At 33.5% G+C, this 20,952-nt stretch overlaps 1 protein-coding gene across 1 annotated transcript in view; it reads left to right on the forward strand.

The window, feature by feature from the left end:
• LOC114340452 (CD166 antigen homolog) overlaps nucleotides 1-20,952 on the forward strand; it is an 827,535-nt gene that overhangs the window by 426,106 nt on the left and 380,477 nt on the right. The window contains exon 5 of the mRNA XM_050657653.1: nucleotides 19,704-19,898. Within this exon, the coding sequence (XP_050513610.1) occupies nucleotides 19,704-19,898 (195 nt within the window). The remainder of the gene's footprint in view (nucleotides 1-19,703; nucleotides 19,899-20,952) is intronic.

A 20,952-nucleotide genomic window follows, 5' to 3' on the forward strand; every position in this document is an offset into this window, starting at 1 on the left:
TTAAAGTACTTGGTAACAATAATTTTTAAATTTTTAAATAAAACACCCTGTAACTCAGTAAGTAGCCACATTTTATTTAAGAGATTTTAGTTAAAGCTTAATATTTTTAGGTCTAGAATCTACAACTCAGAGATTCGACATTTTTAATAAAATTTAACCCTAAAAGAGCCCGAAGTAATATAACTCAAAGAAAAAAGAAGAAGAAAAAAACGACAAAAAAATTTTGTTAATTAGTAAAAAATTCCCAGGAAGGCAATTATCGAAACGGCATTTCAAAATACTTAATCCCCGAGACGTTATTAAAAAAACAAATTATAAACAAATTTGAATAATTTTCAAATGCCATTTTAGGGGGGAGTTTAATTAAAATTTGAATTTATCAATACATTTATCGAAAATATACATAAAAGTAAAAAATAATGAGATCTTAAGCAGATGAATATTTCTTTGGCAACAACCGCATTTTTGCAATTGAAAATATAGTAACATTTAATAAACAATTTCAATATTTTCAGTTTTTTTTTACTTAATACTGGTAACATAGCGCAACTTCGTCTGTAAAATAAGATATTTTATAGTGCTTATTTAAAACTCTAAAAATAATGTTTTGCAAATTTGTTTTTAAAGTTTTATATACAATTATTTAAATAAATAGGGGGTCAAATTTAATTCAGTAAATCTTATGTGAAGGATTTATCCTTTAACTTTGCAGGAAAAAATCCCATAGATCTTCATTAATAAGTGAATTACCTCAGCAGTTTAAAAAGTATTTTTTTTTGCAAAAATGACCCCTTTTTAATTATTTAAACAATGATCCCCTTGTATGATTTGGATACTTTCTTGACAATATCTTTTGTACCCACCTAAACTTTGATATAAAATTTGTTTTAACCTGTACGAATTTACATTTTGACTTTTTTTTATTTTATTAGGCTATTAAGAGGCAAGTTGATTAGCACAGTCCATAGTATAGGGTGGCCGGAAAGTCCCTTTACACGAAAAATAATAATAGGTTTGTTCTAGCATCCGTTTCAAACGGTTTGAAACCATCAGCGAATAGTGGACCAGCGCGAGTAGAGGGGATAGCGTATTATGTTCTCTCACTGACCAACTGTTTGCTGACGGTTTCAAAACAGTCAAACTAGTTTGACTGTTTGCAAAAACACACTTAATGTTTCAACACCGCGCCAACGTTTGTTGGTGTTCCTGCGCATGCCCATCATCAAGAGCACCCGTCTGGTCACGCATACAGACAACAATAGTTGCGATTGAAACGTAATGGCGGACACAAGTGAGTATAGAATTGAAGAGCGTTTGGTCGCTGCAGTGTGTATACACGAACGTCGTCATAACAATAAACAATGGCCGATATTTTGGTTTTCAAAAACCGTCACCATCCAGACCAACTTTGCTTCGTGGGAGAAGAAGGCTTTTTATCTGGAACCATTCTCGACGCACTAAGAAGTGGAAGACCAACCACTCGAAAACATGTGCTGGTATTGAGGATTCCATTGAACGTTCATCAATAAAGTCGACGCGGGAACGTTCTGCAGAGTTTGGTATTGCACGATCAACAACGCAAGATAACATGCGAAAGGATTAACAAGTGAAGACCTTCTTTATTTTCACAAGATGGCGCCTCACCCCATTTTGCTCTCGCTGTTCGCAATCGCCTGAATGAAATTATATCGGACCGATGGACTGGGCGAGGTTCTTCAATTCCTTGGCCTCCAAAAAGTCCAGATTTGACAACGCCGAACAATGTACTGTGGGGTTTCATTAAAGAGGAGATTAGAAAGCGCAGATATGTTTCAAATAAGGACTTGCAAAACGGAGTTCGCCAAGATTTTACGTCAGTAACTGCGGACATGTTGGGACGGATGAGCATACGAACCTGGCGCCGTATCAAGTTGAGTTGCGACAATGGAGGTATGCACACCGAGATTTTAGATAAATAAATAAGTAGTAAATGACTTGCGTACAAAATTGTGATATTATTTTTTCTCTCTGTAGTACAACAGCAATTCATTAATGTAAAAGGGACTTTCCGGCCACCCTATACAGTGGCGTGCTGGCCATATAAATGAATCGGTGCAATCACCGAGAGGCCGCGGCTTATTGAGGCCGGTCAAATAAGTTTTTTCACAAAAAATTTTGGATGTAACAATTTTTTTTTTAATTTCCAATGGAATGATATTAACAAAACAATTCAAAAATATTTTATTTCCATACATAGTGTTCGAGCCATTTGAATAATATTGCATTAATTCCAGTTGTATTTCAAAACAGTTAAAATTAAGACCTTCAATTGAGCCATGAATAGGTATTATTCGGCTGATAATATAAACCCAGACTTTTACACAAAATACGACTCAGCAATTGTATAAATTTTTTTAGATATGTGTTTCTAGGAAATGTTCATTAAGAATTTTTGGAGGTTTTCGGTTTTGCTGAGTGGACAGAATCAGGCGATGTATCGCGGTTATCTTGAAATTAGCGAGGATAGATCCATTAGAAATATATTTATGTTTAATATAGATTTTATAATATTTTCTATTAATGAAAAAACAACTTAAAACAATCTGCTATGCAGACGATGCAATACTAATGTCTCAAAGTGAAGATGATTTACAACGTATCTCTCTCTCTCTTGTTGTTTCTCCATTACTGAGGATCGTGGTTTCTTCCAATATTCCTAACAATTTTATTCCATTGGTCTCTATCTTCAGCTGCTCTTAGGTGCTTTGCAAAATGACTTTCCAGCTGAATTCTTAATTTGGTCGGACCATCTAGTTGGTGATCATCCTCTTGATCTTCTCCCCGGAACGTTTCCAGAAACAATTAATATCTCCAAACTATCGTCACCTCTGTGAACCACGTGACTGAATAATTGCAGAATTCGTTACAAACATATTGTGGACAGAACTTTTTTTAATTTCGATTTGGTTTATAATGGAAACGTTTGTCCTATGAGCTGTCCAAGGTATGGGCAGCATTCTTCTCCAGCACCATATCTCAAAGGCATCAGCTCTCAAAAGCACCACACTTGGACTCCAAGAGTTCAAGTATCTGCCCCGTATAGAAATATTGAGAATACAAGGGCATTCACCAGTCTCAGCTTGATATTTTGAGAGATAGATCTGTCTTTCCAAACTTTAGTTAGGCGACTCATCGCATTTTTTGCAATACCAATACGTCTCCTAACTTTTGCTTCACAGTTACCATCGTCAGTTTTACTAGACCTGAGATAGACAAAGATGTTTCTATTTGGTATTCCTGTACCTAACATGTTCGCCAGTTGAATAGTGTCTAATCTATCGACCACCATTATTTTTGTCTAAGCTTTATTGATTTTCAGACCAACTTTATTGTTTTCGTACTGAACTCTCAAAGAGATAAAACATTTCTTACAACGTACGCTGCACCAATTTAACATAACCGGCAGAGAATTTAACATGTTAATTTCCCCAAAAAAAACAAAATGCATGGTTATAACAGCAAATTCAATAAGATGTAAATTGGAGCTGGAGGGCTAATAGAACAAGTGATGGAGTTTTAATAACTAGACATCACACTATATAGCTACGAAAGGCTCTAAACAGAAGTGGAAGATCAAGTGAATAGAATAAACAAAGCAGCAGGTTGTCTGAATGACACAATATGGAGAAATAAAAATATCGGAAAAGAAATGAAAGGTATAATTTACAAAAGAGTCATAAGACCAATAATGACATACGCGGCAGAAACACAACCCGACACAGAGAGGACAAAAAACCGCTCTAAAAATCGATGGTAAGACTCTATGGGACACAGAGCTAGAAGTACAGATATACAGCGGAAATTCAAGGTGGACAATATTAATAACTGGATAAGAAACAGAAGAATAGAATGGAATGACCACATACGCCGAATGACAATAAATAGAGTAGTAAGGATAGCGAGAGACGGTTCCCCAGTAGGCAGACGATCAGTGGGAAGACCACGAAAACGATGGAACGACAGCTTACTAGAGGCACATTGAAAAAACAGACAGAGTCATGTTTATGCAAATAGAAGAAGAAGAAGAAGTATTTTTGTCTTATAAATAAAAAATAAAAATTCTGATAATAGAAGATAAAATAAGGATGGGAGGCCGCTTTTCTATAAAATCACCGGGCCGCTTGAGAAGTTCCTGCACGCCACTGACCCTATATATGCTTACCTTGAACGGTTGTTGCTTCTACGGATGCTAGGTTTTTTTTTCTATTTCAACCCTAGCTTTAAGCATATTCAGTACTTATTTTCATAAGTTTATACATATTTCTTCAATACGTCAAATTCACTCAGTGTTCTGCAGTGCCGGTTTATCCACTGGGCGCATGGGGCGGACGCCCAGGGGCCCGGGCCCTAGAGGGGCCCGACAGGGCCTGTTCCTTTTAATTATAAAAAAATAAAGTCACTAAATAATCTACATATTTTCCGAAAATAATATCATACGCAGATACGCCAATACACTGCAAACGCCTATGTTCTATTGTTACATCTCTTTACGCCTATACACAGTGGCGTAGCCTAGCCCCACAGGGGCCCGTGTAAATATTTGTGGCGGGGACCTTTTCCAAAAACTACAGAAAGTTGTCAGAAACATGTCTCGAATTGTAGTGAATTTTGCATGTGAGTCCAGCTTGGAAGCAACTAGTTATTTCAGAACTGTTTAAAGTATCTATACGTTTTTTTCGGCTTCTCCTCAAAGGTGGAATTTACTGAAAGAAAGCGGCAAATGTGTAAAAAGATTAATTCAAACTAGATGGTCCGCCCGATTTGACGCTGTAAATGCATTATTTAAAAACTACGGATCCATCAAACATATTTTTTCCAGTTAAGCAATAATAGAGGTGAAAAATCAGCAGATAGAAGTGAAGCCAAGGCACTGTACAATAAAATGGATACCTTTGAGACAGCTCTATTGACACTGATTTGGGCAAGAATTTTGGAACGAGTATGAATGCAACAATCAAAACGTTAGAAACTGTGGACTTAAACGTAGAACGTGTCAATTGGTGCAGAATTAATGGCATCTCTTTTGAGGCGTAAGAAATAAGTTTAGTGAAATTGAACAAGAAGCGAAAAATTTCTTTTGCGAAGGTTAGGATATCTCATGGGCAGCATTCGGTAAATTGAACTATATACTCAGAAATAAAGAAATTCAACTACATCTTAGATCTAAAGTTTTTGATGCATGCATTATTCCGATATTAACATATGGGGCACAAACATGGACAATCACAAAAAAGAATATGAACATACTCAGAGTCACTCAACACGCGATGGAAAGAGCAATGCTTGGCATATCATTTAAGGACAGGAAAACAAACACATGGATAAGACAGAAAACCAAAGTCACCGATGTGGTACAAAAATCACTAAAATAGAAATGGGAATACGCTGGACATGTAGCTAGGAGCGATCTTAACAAATGGCACAGAACAATTCTAACCTGGAGACCATACGAACACAAAAGACCCAGAGGTAGACCTCCTATGAGATGGGCAGATGATCTGAAACGAACTGCCGGGAAAAATTGACTACAAGTAGCGTACAACAAAAAAAATGGAAAGGAAGACTTGAAGAGGCTTATGTTAAGATATGGACGTGAATGGCTAGACGAAGAAGGATATCTCAAACATCTACTATACAACTGACCTTCAAAGAATAAAGAAAATAACAACATTTTTCGAAGAAGCAGGTGAAAGTCAAATTATTTTAAAGGGGCAAGAGATATTCAGAATTGAAGTATGACAATATTACTCAAGATCTTTTAAAGAGAATTGACTACAAGGATGTAACATCAGCTTTTAGATGTTCTTAATGTTGTTCTGAAGCTATTTTCTTGTGGCATTTTTACCATTTTAACTATTTATAATGGGAAATAAGCCACAATATTATTAAAAAATGATTTTTATTAACGTTTCGACGCCCAAATCGGGTGCCGTTGTCAAAATACAAAATACTTAAAGACAGATGACATGCTATGATTTTTTTGTGACGGATATTCTTGAGTTGGGGTTGATTTCATGTAATCGAATGAACTATCTTTCAGTAAAGTCGTCCCAGGAACGCAACTCATAAATATTGGCAATATCATTTTAAAGCCTTCTACTTTAAAATGTATCATATGTATCTGAATTGTCGATATAAATGAGTCAAATTAAATAAATTATTAGAAGAATTTTTTTTACTAAGCAACATTTTTGTTTATGTTAGTAGTATTTTGTATTTTGACAACGGCACCCGATTTGGGCGTCGAAACGTTAATAAAAATCATTTTTTAATAATATTGTGGCTTATTTAGATGTTCTTTTACGCTAGATAAAGAAGAAGTCAAGACGTCAATTAATACTTTATGTGATAAATATAAAAAAGATGTTGATGAAACCAAAGAGAACTTGCATAATGAAATTACCCATTTTGTAACGTTATGCCAAAATTTTGGAATTTTTTAGAATATATTTTTTGTTTGTCATGTGTTGTTTTGTGAAACTTTCTGTTTTTGATTTATGTTTTTAAATGTATTTTTTTGATTATTTTTTATAATAATAGTCTCCCGTTTTATACCGCTGACGCGGCTTTGGGATTATAGCAGGGTAGTCTGTTCTATCTAGGGCCTACGGTATACAAGGAGGGTAACAGGAGCAGTGCTACGCTTCAACCGCCTATTATTACTCCGGGTTTTACCCAAGGTACTCATTTTATTCAGGCTGAGTCGACCTGGGGCCTATAGACATTTTAAAAATGTCTAGGTGTTCTTGCCGACACTGGGATTTGAACCCCGGCCTACCAGCACGCGAGTCAAGCATACTACCGCCTGAGCTACTCCGCGCCGGCCCGGGATTATTTTTTACGTTTGCTATTCTTCTGGCTTGTTTAAAAAAATTATTTTATGGATTTTACAATAAATCTTTATAGTTAATGCTTGTGTTTTCTTGTTAAAAAAACTGACAACGAATAGCAATGAATGGGGCCCCTAAACCTCCAGCGCCCAGGGCCCGAAGTTAGGTTAAACCGGCACTGGTGTTCTGTACAGGTAATCTTTATTTACACAACTTTGATGATTTTTTGAGTCCAATATTAAGCTGGTTTGGTACACAACTATATTATGCTCACATCACTTTTCGAGTCCAATGCCCGTATTTATAGTCGAGTCTCAAGACCTCGTCAAGTCTCAAGACCGACCTTGAATAAAATTTGCGTGTAAACTAAACCCAAATTTTATTCAAGGTCGGTCTCGAGACCCGACGAGGTCTTGAGACTCGACTATAAATACGGGCATTAGTGTGATTATTTAGTCAACGTTAGAGGATTAGTTCGAAAGCCATTAATAATATTGTCCCTAGTTAGTTCCTCTGATAGAGGTGTTAACCGCTTGCTAAGTATAGTAATACCGAGTTATCTGCAACCGTGAGGAGAAGAGTCGACGGACGTTCGATTATGCGTTGCAAGTGACCTTGAGGGTTTTTTAACTCTGTTATACTGTACTCTTATAAAATCTTTTTAGTATTTTATAGTACAAAAGTTTGTTCATTTCAACTTATTTCTCTCATTATAGATTTTATGGATATAAACGACAATCCCCTCACTCCAACCTCTAACATGGTCTCAGCTAGATACCTTTACCTTTTTAATCAGATTATGCACCTCCTAGGGATTATGAACTAGGACTTCCCCTCTTTGTTTTAACAACGCGGCTGATATGCCATCTTCTTCTACTTTGTGTGTTGTCAGAGGTTTGATAACCTTAAAAATCTTTTTCCTAGAAAGGACCCTTACTTTTATTTCTGGAAGATCGACTATGAACATTTCCTCTTTGTGGTGTATTCGTGTAACCTCTGTGTCTCTCATATTGTTCTGGAGCTCACTGAAATGTTCTGCTTATCTTTTGGGTATATCTGCTTTATCCCAATGAGGTTCTTTTGTCTAACAGCAGAAAATTACATTTATTTGATTGGAAACCTTTCCTGTGGTTCTTTACCTGTTTTTTAACACTAAAGAGAAGAAACAACCTGTGATAAAACTCGGTAAAAATGACAATAAAAAAAATATTTTACTACGGTTTCCCTTTCAGGTTTTCATTCCTTATATCCGTATTTTTATATTTTATATCCCTTTTAAACTTTTTCCTGCACTCCAATACTTATGTTAGGAAGTATTGAAAAAATTTTATTTTAGATTTTCGTTCGATAACACCTTCACCGAAACTCCAAACTTGCATCCGTAAATCATCTTAGATATAGAATTGTTCGTTCTATCTAATCCCATATATCTTGCCATTTTCAAGTCGCGATCGAACCAGAAAATTGTAAATCAGTCGCCGTCATCTTCAGCTTGTCCTCTTGCAAAACGGAATATAATAATACATTTTTATTTTTCTGTAGAGTACTGGGATTCTGATTCCCATGCAATTCAGCGAAAGTTTGTCGGAATTCCATGACAAATAGAATTTATTCTGTATTGGAAATAAAGTTAGGGATAGTATTCAGATTTCCGCAGTTGATGAAAAAGAAATTCAACATTGAAGTTTTTTATTAGTCTGGAAAATCTCAAATTGGAAATAATTGAGGTAGGTACGATTAATTTTTATTAAATCAATGATTTACTTCAAATTTTATTACTACCATTATGTATACAAAATATTAAATTTACTATAGAGGAACAGTATCTTATGACCTGCACACCTCAAAAAAAAACGTTTTTTTTTTCTTCGAGATACTGACCTCGGTGTAGTGAATCGCTAATTTTGGTCATGGTTTATGGTTTTGATGGTGCTGAAAACGAAATGAAGTTTATTTTAAATGTTCTGTGGGAAAACATTTTCAAAATCGCAATTTTAGCCTAAAAATAAAAAAAAAATCATGTTTTTTGCGTTTAACTCGCTACTCAGCAATTTTAATATTTTTCTCTGAAATTTACAGTATAACTTTTCTGAAGACAATGGAACTGAACAATAAAAAGCGAATAACGCATCTTTGTAGTGTGGTAAAATGCACTTTTCTTCAGAATAGAAAGATTAGCATTGAAGATACGAAAAAATATTTACATATGAAATTGTAGCTTATTATTCACAAGAACCTGGTTAGCGAAAATTTTTTCTACGGTAAAAATTGAGTGAGCTATTGACAAGTAAAACTTGTACTAACATGCAACAACCACCTTTACCAACCTTTTCAAAGTAATTTTTTTGCGACTGAGGATTTTAAAAGGATTTAATATTAATGGCCTTATAGATCTTATAAAAACCTACAAAAAACTTTTTTACCTAACTTTCTAAAATTAAAAATAAAAAAGTTACGGTTAAAAAAACCAATAAATTGTTTTGAAAAAAAAAATTGAGAAAGCATATGATAGAGTTCCTCGAGAGATTCGAAAAAATGTTTAAATATGAAATTGTAGGTTATTTAATTCCCAAGAAGATGGTTTGCAACATTTTTTTCTGCAGCAGAAATTGAGTGAGCTATTGACAATTAAAACTTGTACACTAACAAAAAACTACCTTTACCAACCCTCTCAATGTCGCCTTTATTGGGACTGAGAACTTTAAAAGGATTTTATATTAATAGCCTTATATATCTTGATAAAAGCTACAAAATTCTTTTTTGACGAACTTTCTAAGATATAAAATAAAAAAGTTACGATTTAAAAACCAATATATTTTTTAGAAAAAAAAAAGGAGAAATCCAGTTTGAAGCATAATAATATAAGTTAGCGGTGTTTTTTGTATGGTGTACGTTAGAAACTTATACATATACAGTGATGAGCGTACTAGTAACCGGAAAAATAGCTCAAAAGATGGAAAACATAATACATTGCGAAACAAAAAGAGATGAAACTAGTGGAGGTGGAAATTATCGTTATAAACGTATTAATTAACATTACATTACATAGTTTCCCACCTAGATCCACATAGACGTATCAGAGGAGTATAACAACTGTCACTGTGACAGTAGAATTTTATAAAATACTCCTGTCACAGACGTCTAAAGGTGGGAAACTATGTATTGTAATGTTAATTAATACCTTTATAACGATAACTTCCACCTCCACTAGTTTCATCTCTTTTTGTTTCGCAAGGTATTATGTTTTCCATCTTTTGAGCTATTTTGCCGGATATTAGTGCGCTCATCACATACGCATACATTGAGTCATAGTCGACTCATGGAGACATGGAATGTCTCCGATTATTGTTGTCTCCAACTCTCACCTTACATCGTAACCGTCCATACACATCCGTTATCGATTATGTCACAAACCATACATACTCATAGACGTTTCACGACCATGTTAATCTTTCGGATCGAATTAACGCCATATCTTGATTGGAATGGGAACTAAATTGACAAATTTTAGTTATGTTGGAATTTCAAATTATAAATTTTGCGGGATTTTTGATGAAATTTCGCAGGAAATTAAAACAACAGAAAGACAATTCAATGTTTTATTCAATGTTTTACTGAAAACTTCAAATGTTCCAATTTATTTTCAAAATGCTATAAACACTACTGCCACAAACCATACATACTCATAGACGTTTCACGTAAATTGTCAAGGTCAAGACAGCAAATTAGTTACCATTCCAATCAATAGATGTCGCTTTCAGTCAATTCTCTTGTCATATTTAACAACTGACAGTTGACAATTAAATTAATTTGGTATTTACTTTTAATTTTACAGTTTGTGACTTAATTATTTTATTAGAGTGGTGTTACGTTTTTAATTAGATTTAATCACAATTTTAATCAATAATCAATTGTATTAACCTCCTCTCCGTTTTAATGAGTAGAATTTTTAGTTTACATTGATCATCCCGTGTTGTGTTTCTCCACATTTAAAAAAACAATATAATAGATCCTGAAACAGTTTATTTTAATAGACAAGTGTGTCATCAACATTTCGGGCCTATATATTTTTGGAAGTTTGTAAAAGATTATAAGGTAATATTTATCTAAACAATCATCCTACAATAGTCTTTCAAAAATTTTCATTCAACTCAATATTACACATCAGTGCTTTCTCGTGACACATGGCAGTAATGTTTAGCATTTTGAAAACAAATTGGAATATTTGAAGTTTTCAGGAAAATATTGAATAAAACATTGAATTGTCTTTCTGTTGTTTTAATTTCCTGCGAAATTTCATCAAAAATCCCCCAAGATTTATAATTTGAAATTCCCACGTAACTAAAATTAGTCAATTTAGTTCCCATTCCAATCAGGAGATGGCGTTAATTCGATCCGAAAGATTAACATAGTCGTGAAACGTCTATGAGTATGTATGGTTTGTGACTACTGCCATGTGTCACGTGAAAGCACTGATGTGTAATATTGAATTGAATGAAAATTTTTGAAAGAATCTTGTAGGATGATTGTTTAGATAAATACCTTATAATCTTTTACAAACTTCCAAAAATATATAGGCCCGAAATGTTGATGACACACTTGTCTATTGGAATAAACTGTTTCAGGATCTATTATATTGTTTTTTAAATGTGAAGAAACACAACACGGGATGATCAATGTAAACTAAAAATTCTACTCACAAAAACGGAGAGGAGGTTAATGCAATTTATTAAACTTGTGAATAAATCTAATTAAAAACGTAACACCACTATAATAAAATATTTAAGCCACAAACTGTAAAATAAAAAGTAAATAACAAATTAATTTAATTGTCAACTGTCAGTTGTTAAATATTACAAGAGAATTGACTGACAGCGACATCTGTAGATTGGAATGGTAACTAATTTGCTGTCTTGACCTTGACAATCTACGTGAAACGTCTATGAGTATGTATGGTTTGTGGATTATGTCATTATTGGTCTTACACTGGCTTTATAAATTCTTGACTTTATCTCAGTGTTAATATGTCGGTTTCTTCATATAGTGTTATTAAGTCATCCTGCCAGTCTATTGGATTAATTTTATTGGAATAAAAATTAATATCAAGCTCACTTGGCTTCCTGTCTAGTTTGAGTATACCAAGCTTTTGACTTCCTCTCTTAAGTCTCCACCAGGTCTTTCGGGGCCTCAAGCTCCTGATCTTCCAGAGGACTTAACTTGTACACTGTTCCCTAATGTACATTAGTGCAGTTAAAAACAGTTAAAAAATTAATTCAAGTCATTTTGAAACATATAGGCTATTGATTATGTACTATAGAAAGGAACTACAACGTTAACGGGGTTTTATTATTTCGTATGGTCAATGAATCTCTATATATGAAAAAACCGCGAAGTGCTACCATTTAAAGGGGTGCGTTTTTGAGAAATGGGTGAATTAGTCCCTGGGCACAGGTTGCATTAGGGTGAGTTCTATGCACTTTTGGTACAAACACGTCTACATAAAAATTGTTCCTGGATAAATTTCCTATCTAAATATAACTTTTTAAGTCAAAGATACTTTTTTTTTACCAAAATATATTCAAAAGAAAAAGCACAAAGAAACCCAAAAGAAAGAAATTTTGTTTTTATCCCATAACTTTTGTCCACGGGGATATAGGTATAGACATTGGTACACAGAAAAAAAATTATATATTTTATCTTTAAAATGATGTTCAGTAGAGGTCATTGTGATTTACTGTTTTCGAAATATGATTTTTCAAAGTTCGCCACTCACAGCAATTTTGGGCAATTTTCTTTGTTATTTCGCAAATATTGTTCTGTAACTTTTTTCTACGTAACTTTAGGTATATGTAATGGTATATGTAAGAGGAATAGAAAACAATTACCTTTAAAATGGTCTACTGTATAATATTGTACGACTTCTTTTAAATAGGTTATCTTTTTCAAGACTTTATACTTTAAACGAGTTTTTATATTTTTTACGATTATTTTTTTAAATTTCCCATTATATTTTTTTTCTATATGGTATATATTATATAATAAAAAAGAAAGCTTATTTTGTTTACTTTAAAATGGTGTATTATAAAATTTCTTATGTGATTGTGTGTTATGATTGAATCTTATTCTTTATAGATAATACTTTGGATCCACTTGACTCGGCCGGACAAACTTCAAAATATGGATTAATTCCAATATTTACTGTCAAAGCTCCTGCACCACAATTTTTGCTTGAAAAAATACCATGTAAATGTACCAAAGGATGTACAAAAAACTGCGGTTGTAGGAAGATAGGAATTAGTTGTTCAATATTCTGCAAAGGGTGCATGTGCATGGGTACTAATTGTGGGAGCTCTAAAATAACTGAGGTGTCAGAGGAAGATATTGAAGCTAATGCTAACGAAGAGATGGATTTTGATTTTGAAAATTTTTTAAATGTCAACGTTTAAATAATTTTAACTAAAGTAATGCTTTTTAAGACTAATGTTTATGTAATTTTTGTAAAAGAAATAATTTTAAATAATACAGGTAAAAAATATCAAAAAATCACTCGGTTTTCATTATGTACTTAAATATAGATGATACACCATTTTAAAGAACAGAAATTAAGCCCTCTTTGTTGCGCAATATATTGTTATATTCCTAATTGATATAAGAAATAAAAGTTTATAATTATAAATTAAAGTCAAATTAAAATAAAGGTTTTCATTTTTCTCGACCACGGGCATGTAAATTTGGAACACCCTGTATAAAACAAATTATGTATAGATAGCTTTTAAGAGAGTGATTCGGAGAAGTGTTTACGAACCGCGGGAACAATACGACTCAAGTAAACAATTAGAGTGATGTGTACAAAGAAAGTGTTCGCGGAAGGATTTGTCATTAACCACCGCTAACTAATACTCTAGTGAATAAGATAATAGGTCATTAAGTTTGTAAATGTTGTATTAATGTAGAAAGTAAAATTGAAATGTGGAATATTATTGTTTCTTGAAATCCATTAAGATATTTAGAAAAAGGAAAGTTGTGTTGATAAATACGGATAATTGAAAGTTGCTTGGGATTGGTTGATTTTTGAATGCTGGAAAGGGTAATTTTGAAGTAGGAGAATGGATGAGAGATGTGAGGCACAATGTTTTTGGCGATCGAAAGGCGAAGGCCGGTTTTGGAGAAGAGTGTACAAAAAAAGTGAAACGCCGGTATAGTGAGTTTGTTTTTTTGAAAATTAAAAAAGTAAGATATCGTGGAACGAGTGTTAGGCCGAGTCGAGATAGTATATAACTCCTTGAGTCTAGAGTATCCCGGTTTTGTTGAAGTGTTTGAAAAAGGTAGAACACGGAATCAGGAGACGGCAGGAACGAGGGCTGTACGAGGCATAGTTTTCAGAAAGGAGCAGAGGCTTTGCTGGGAAGCTGGTACGAGTCGTTTGATCGCATCCCAAGATAGGAGGAAACGTGTTTTGTGTGAAGACATTGTCAAATCGTCAGTAAAGGTCAGTCTATTTTGTTATGACATGAATGTATGGTTTATGTATTAAATACCACATTGGAAATTGAGGCACACAATCATTATTAAAAATTTTTCATCAAACCTAAATCAATTTATCACTGATAAATCATAATAGTTCATTTTAAATAAAATAACTTTGGAGACAAGAAGAAATAAGATTCCCATGTTTGTAAGTTTGTATTAAATAAAGATAGAAAGATAAGATATAAGAAATATTAAGCATTGAGTGCCATTTAGATAAAATAAACGATTTTATAATTTCTAATTGAAATTCATATGTGTGTATTATTTTACTCTCTTTTATCTATCCCGATTAGGAATCCACTGAGAAATATTTTGAAGCCACGAAAGTAAGTAATTGATATTATAATTTAGCCCTGAGATTGACACTATATTGGTATTTGATTTGTTTGATTAATGAGATAATTATTAATTAATTAATTAAAATAAATTACATCTGAGAACAGCATCAGATTTCAAAAAAAAAGATCACAACAACATGTCGCCCAAAGTGGAAAGCATTGAAAAGTATTTCTAGTGGCAAATTTGAAGGAATAGAAAGAGAAAACCGGTGGTTGGAAATTTATATGCCCGTGGTAAAAAGTGAGATATTTACATTTGATGACATAAAATTTTAGATATCTTTAGGTACAAATTTGACATAATTGATTTAATTTATCGATATTTACATTTGATATATTTATTGACAATTTATTAAATTTGGGTGAGAAAAATTCGTCTTGGTAACATACTATTCAAATTTCATATTTGGCGGGGATAGTACTTCTTGAAAACAAATGTCTGTGACAAGAAGCAAAAGCAAAGACAACAAAAAACAAGAAGAACATTCAGATCAAGAGGAACATTTAGACCAAGAAGATATTTTAGACACAACAATCATGGAAACAGGAAAAAAGAATTATCAGAATTAGAAAAGATATTACAACTTATGCAACTCCAGTCACAAAAAATGGATGACAATCGAAGAGAAACAAAACAAGCAATGGATGAAACAAAACGAACAATGGACAAGAATCAGGAAGAAACAAAACGAAAAATGGATGAATCACAACAAAAAATTGATAAAAAAATGGATGAAACACAACAAAAAATGGATCAAAAAATGGATGAATCACAACAAAAAATGGATCAAAAAATGGATGAAACACAAAAAAAAATGAAACAAGCAATAGAAGAGAATAATATAAAAATGGGAAAGCGTCTAGACAAATATGAAAATGAAGTAAAAGCTTGTTTAGAAAATGGCAGGAAAATGGCGGAAATATAAATGTATCTAAATACTATTCCGAGCACAGTAACAAAAGAGACCCCGGAATACATCATGAAGGGGGTAATGCCGATAAGGCCATGGGAAGACCCAGAGCCAAAGGAATATCAACAGGTGATTGAAACAGTACAGAGAAGATTGCGGCGAAGCAATGAAAAGTATATCCAAAGACAGGAACATAATAGAAAACGAAGACCAGTGACTTTCCAAAAGGGTGAAAAAGTACTTGTGAGGGCATTACGAGTATCAAATCTTCCTGGGGGTATTTGCGCAAAGTTAATGCCTGTTTTCGAAGGCCCGTACATCGTGAATAATGAAGATGGGATAAATAGCTATGAGTTGAGGCATAGGAACTCGGAAAAGATCCGAGGAATTTATAATATTCAGGATGTATACAAATATCACGAATAAAAGACAGAACTGCATAAAGTAGATAGTAAGTTAGGGTATAAGACATATATTAAAGCAAGGTAATATAAGGGGAGTTGGTTTTGCCTCGAGAAAATTTATTTAAAGATGCAGATAAATTTTATCGAATACAAATGAGGGGATTTGTTATATTCCTAATTGATATAAGAAATAAAAGTTTATAATTATAAATTAAAGTCAAATTAAAATAAAGGTTTTCATTTTTCTCGACCACGGGCATGTAAATTTGGAACACCCTGTATAAAACAAATTATGTATAGATAGCTTTTAAGAGATTGATTCGGAGAAGTGTTTACGAACCGCGGAAACAATACGACTCAAGTAAACAATTAGAGTGATGTGTACAAAGAAAGTGTTCGCGGAAGGATTTGTCATTAACCACCGCTAACTAACACTCTAGTGAATAAGATAATAGGTCATTAAATTTGTAAATGTTGTATTAATGTAGAAAGTAAAATTGAAATGGGGAATATTATTTTTTCTTGAAATCCATTAAGATATTTAGAAAAAGGAAAGTTGTGTTGATAAATACGGATAATTGAAAGTTGCTTGGGATTGGTTGATTTTTGAATGCTGGAAAGGGTAATTTTGAAGTAGGAGAATGGATGAGAGATGTGAGGCACAATGTTTTTGGCGATCGAAAGGCGAAGGCCGGTTTTCGAGAAGAGTGTACAAAAAAAGTGAAACGCCGGTATAGTGAGTTTGTTTTTTTGAAAATTAAAAAAGTAAGATATCGTGGAACGAGTGTTAGGCCGAGTCGAGATAGTATATAACTCCTTGAGTCTAGAGTATCCCGGTTTTGTTGAAGTGTTTGAAAAAGGTAGAACACGGAATCAGGAGACGGCAGGAACGAGGGCTGTACGAGGCATAGTTTTCAGAAAGGAGCAGAGGCTTTGCTGGGAAGCTGGTACGAGTCGTTTGATCGCAACCCAAGATAGGAGGAAACGTGTTTTGTGTGAAGACATTGTCAAATCATCAGTAAAGGTCAGTCTATTTTGTTATGACATGAATGTATGGTTTATGTATTAAATACCACATTTAAAATTGAGGTACACAATCATTATTAAAATTTTTTCATCAAACCTAAATCAATTTATCACTGATAAATCATAATGGTTCATTTTAAATAAAATAACTTTGGAGACAAAACGAAATAAGATTCCCATGTTTGTAAGTTTGTATTAAATAAAGATAGAAAGATAACATATAAGAAATATTAAGCATTGAGTGCCATTTAGATAAAATAAACGATTTTATAATTTCTAATTGAAATTCATATGTGTGTATTATTTTACTCTCTTTTATCTATCCCGATTAGGAATCCACTGAGAAATATTTTGAAGCCACGGAAGTAAGTAATTGATATTATAATTTAGCCCTGAGATTGACACTATATTGGTATTTGATTTGTTTGATTAATGAGATAATTATTAATTAATTAATTAAAATAAATTACATCTGAGAACAGCATCAGATTTCAAAAAGAAAGATCACAACAATATAGATAGTATATTCATGTACAAGAAAAAAAAAGTTATAATGAGAAATTTCAAAAATGATCGTAAAAAATGTAAACAATAATATTTTTTTTATATTAGGTATTATATAATTTATAATATATTATATAATAATTTTATTTTATTTTTATATTATATTGTAAAAAAATCGTTAAAAGTATAAAACCTTGAAAAACCATAATCTATTTAAAAAAGTCGTACAACGTTATACAGTAAACCATTTTAAAGGTAATTGATTTATATTCCTATTACGTGTTCCATTGCATATACCTAAAGTTACGTAGAAAAAATTACAGAACAATATTTGCGAAATAACAAGGAAACATGCCCAAAATTGCTATGAGTGGCGAACTTTGAAAAATCATATTTCGAAAACTGTAAATCCTAATGACCTCTACCAAACATCACTTTAAAGAGAAAATATGTAAGTTTTTTTTCTGTGAAGCAATGTCTATACCTATATCCCCGTGGACAAAAGTTATGGGACAAAAAACAAAATTTCTTTCTTTTGGGTTTCTTTGTGCTTTTTCTTTTGAATATATTTTTGTAAAAAAAAGTACCTTTGACTTTAAAAAGTTATATTTAGATAGGAAATTTAACCAGAAACAATTTTTATGAAGACATATTTGTACCAAAAGTGCATAGAACTCACCCTAATGTAACCTGTGCCCAGGGACTAATTCACCCATTTCTCAAAAACGCACCCCTTTAAATGGTAGCACTCCGCGGTTTTTTTATATATAGATGTCCGTTGACCATATCAAATAATAAAACCCCGTTAACGTTGTAGTTCCTTTTAGCTATCTTATTTTGAATATAATCAATAGCCTAATATTCTTCTTCTTTAAGTCCGTCTTCTATCGGAGGTTGGAAATCATCACAGCTATTCTTATTTTACTGGCGGCTGCCCTAAATAGGTCGATGGAACTGCAGCCGAACCATTCCCTCAGATTTCTTAACCAAGATATTCTGCGCCTACCGATACTTCTCTTACCCCTGATTTTACCCTGAATGATCAGTCTCAGCAGCGAGTATTTGTCACCTCTCATAACATGGCCAAAGTATTCAAGCTTTCTTCTTTTCACAGTAAGTACAACTTCACATCCTTTTCCGATCCGACGTAAAATTTCGGCATTCGTCACGTGGTCCACCCAAGATACACGTAGCATTCTACGGTAACACCACATCTCAAAAGCTTCAATGTTTTTAATGCTGCCCATCTTGATGGTCCATGACTCAACTCCGTATAATAAAGTGGAGAAGATATAACACCGCAGCATACGCACTCTCAGATCAAGATTTATGTCACGACTACAGAGAAATATTTTCATCTTGTTAAATGCTGATCTAGCTATTTCTATTCTTGCTCTTATTTCTTTTGTTTGATCGCCTGTATGATCCAGGCAAGCTCCAAGGTATTTATAGGAGGATACCCTTTCTATAACCGTGTTATTGACAACCAAATCATTCCTGGCGTGTGGATCTTTTGTTATTACCATCCATTTAGTTTTTCTGAGATTTAATGTAAGTCCGTAGCTGTTGCAGTAGTGGTTAGTGCGTTCCATCAGTCGTTGCAGATCTGTAAGATTGTCTGCTAATATCACTGTGTCGTCAGCATATCTCAAATTGTTGATTGTATTTCCGTTGATCACTACACCACAACTAACGTCCGACAGAGCTTCTTTAAATATGACTTCGCTATAAAAATTAAACAAAAGAGGAGACAGAATACACCCCTGTCTTACTCCTCTACATATTTTGATCTCCTCGGTCATTTCATCATCTACCTTGACTTGTGCTGTTTGATTCCAATACAAATTAGTTATTATTCTAATATCTTTTCCATCAATGTTCTTTTCGATAAGAAGTTGTCTCAGTCGGTCGTGTCGGACTCTATCGAAGGCCTTCTCAAAGTCTATAAAGCAGGCGTATACATCCTGATTGATATCCAAACACCGTTGAAATAGTACGCCCACACCAAAGAGCGCTTCCCTCGTACCAAGGCCGTTCCTGAAGCCCATTTGTGTTTCACTTATATCTTCTTCAAGCCTAATATTAATCAATTATAAATTTCATATCTTTCTTTTTTTAAAGGTACTACAGGTTGTTGGACAAGAGTGGAACCAGCTACTGGTATGCTAGAACCATTGGGAGCGTCCCAAGAATTAAGACTGGATAATGTAATTTATCAAGAAGGCGGTGAATACCGCTGCGTTGGGCCTACAAAAGAAGCAACGAGAAGATTGGATTTTCTGAGAAACGCCATGTCTGTTCAAGTACTTGTAACAGGTAAGTACATAATGCTCAGTAATACATAAAAGTTATGAATAATATAAACTTATAGTCATGGCCAACTTAAATCATTTTTAAATAAGCACTTGGACTTCGAAAGTTCTAGGTTTTCACTCAATTTTATGACCCAAAAACATTGACATAATTAATACATTAATATGAGAAAAAATAATTACTTTATCGTTGCGAATGAAGAGTATATTATTTACATGGAAAGTATCGGAGAATCTAAAAATCGTGATAAATTAGTAGTTCCGCCAGTAGCGTATAATTTGGAAAGGGTGAACCATTCACTTTCCCCTGTCGTACGTCTCTGCTAGTAGCCAGAAACGTTTATTTAATATAATTTAGTAGGTAGTGTCATCATTCTCTTTGCCTTATCCCTATGCGGGGTCGGCTTCCCTAATTACATTTCTTCACACAATTCTATCTTGGGTCATATCAATGTTTATCCCCTTTACCAACATGTCCTGCCTTATCTTCTCCCCCAAGTCTTCTTTAGTCTTCCTCTCCTACTCCTTCCAGGAATCTGCAATTCAGCTATTCTTTGTATTGGGTGAATAACGTCTCGACGTTGAACATGACCAAACCATCTTAACTTATGCTCTCTCATTTTGACATCAATTAGTGCCACACATAGACTTCCCCTAATATACTCATTTCTAATTTTATCCTTCTTTGTCACTCCACTCATCCATCTAAGCATTCTCCTTTCCGCCACATGCATTCGTTGTTCCTCTTTCTTTTTCACTGCCCAACATTAAGTTCCGTAAATCATTGCCGATCTTATAGCTATTTTATAGAATTTTTATTTCAGCTTCATTGGAATTTTTCTGTCACACAACATACCACTCGCTTCTTTCCACTTCATCCATCCAGACCTAATTTACTGCATGCATCTCCATCTATTTCTCCATTTCTGTAGTACCGATCTTAGGTACTTAAAACTATTGATTTTCACAATCATTTCAATATCCAAAGATACCATTTTACTTGTAGTAACTCCATCTTTAAATGAACATTCCAAATACTCCGTTTTTGTCCTACTAAG

This window comes from Diabrotica virgifera, chromosome 1 (genome assembly GCF_917563875.1).
Source record: "Diabrotica virgifera virgifera chromosome 1, PGI_DIABVI_V3a".
In the NCBI taxonomy this organism is placed as follows: Eukaryota; Metazoa; Arthropoda; class Insecta; order Coleoptera; family Chrysomelidae; genus Diabrotica; species Diabrotica virgifera.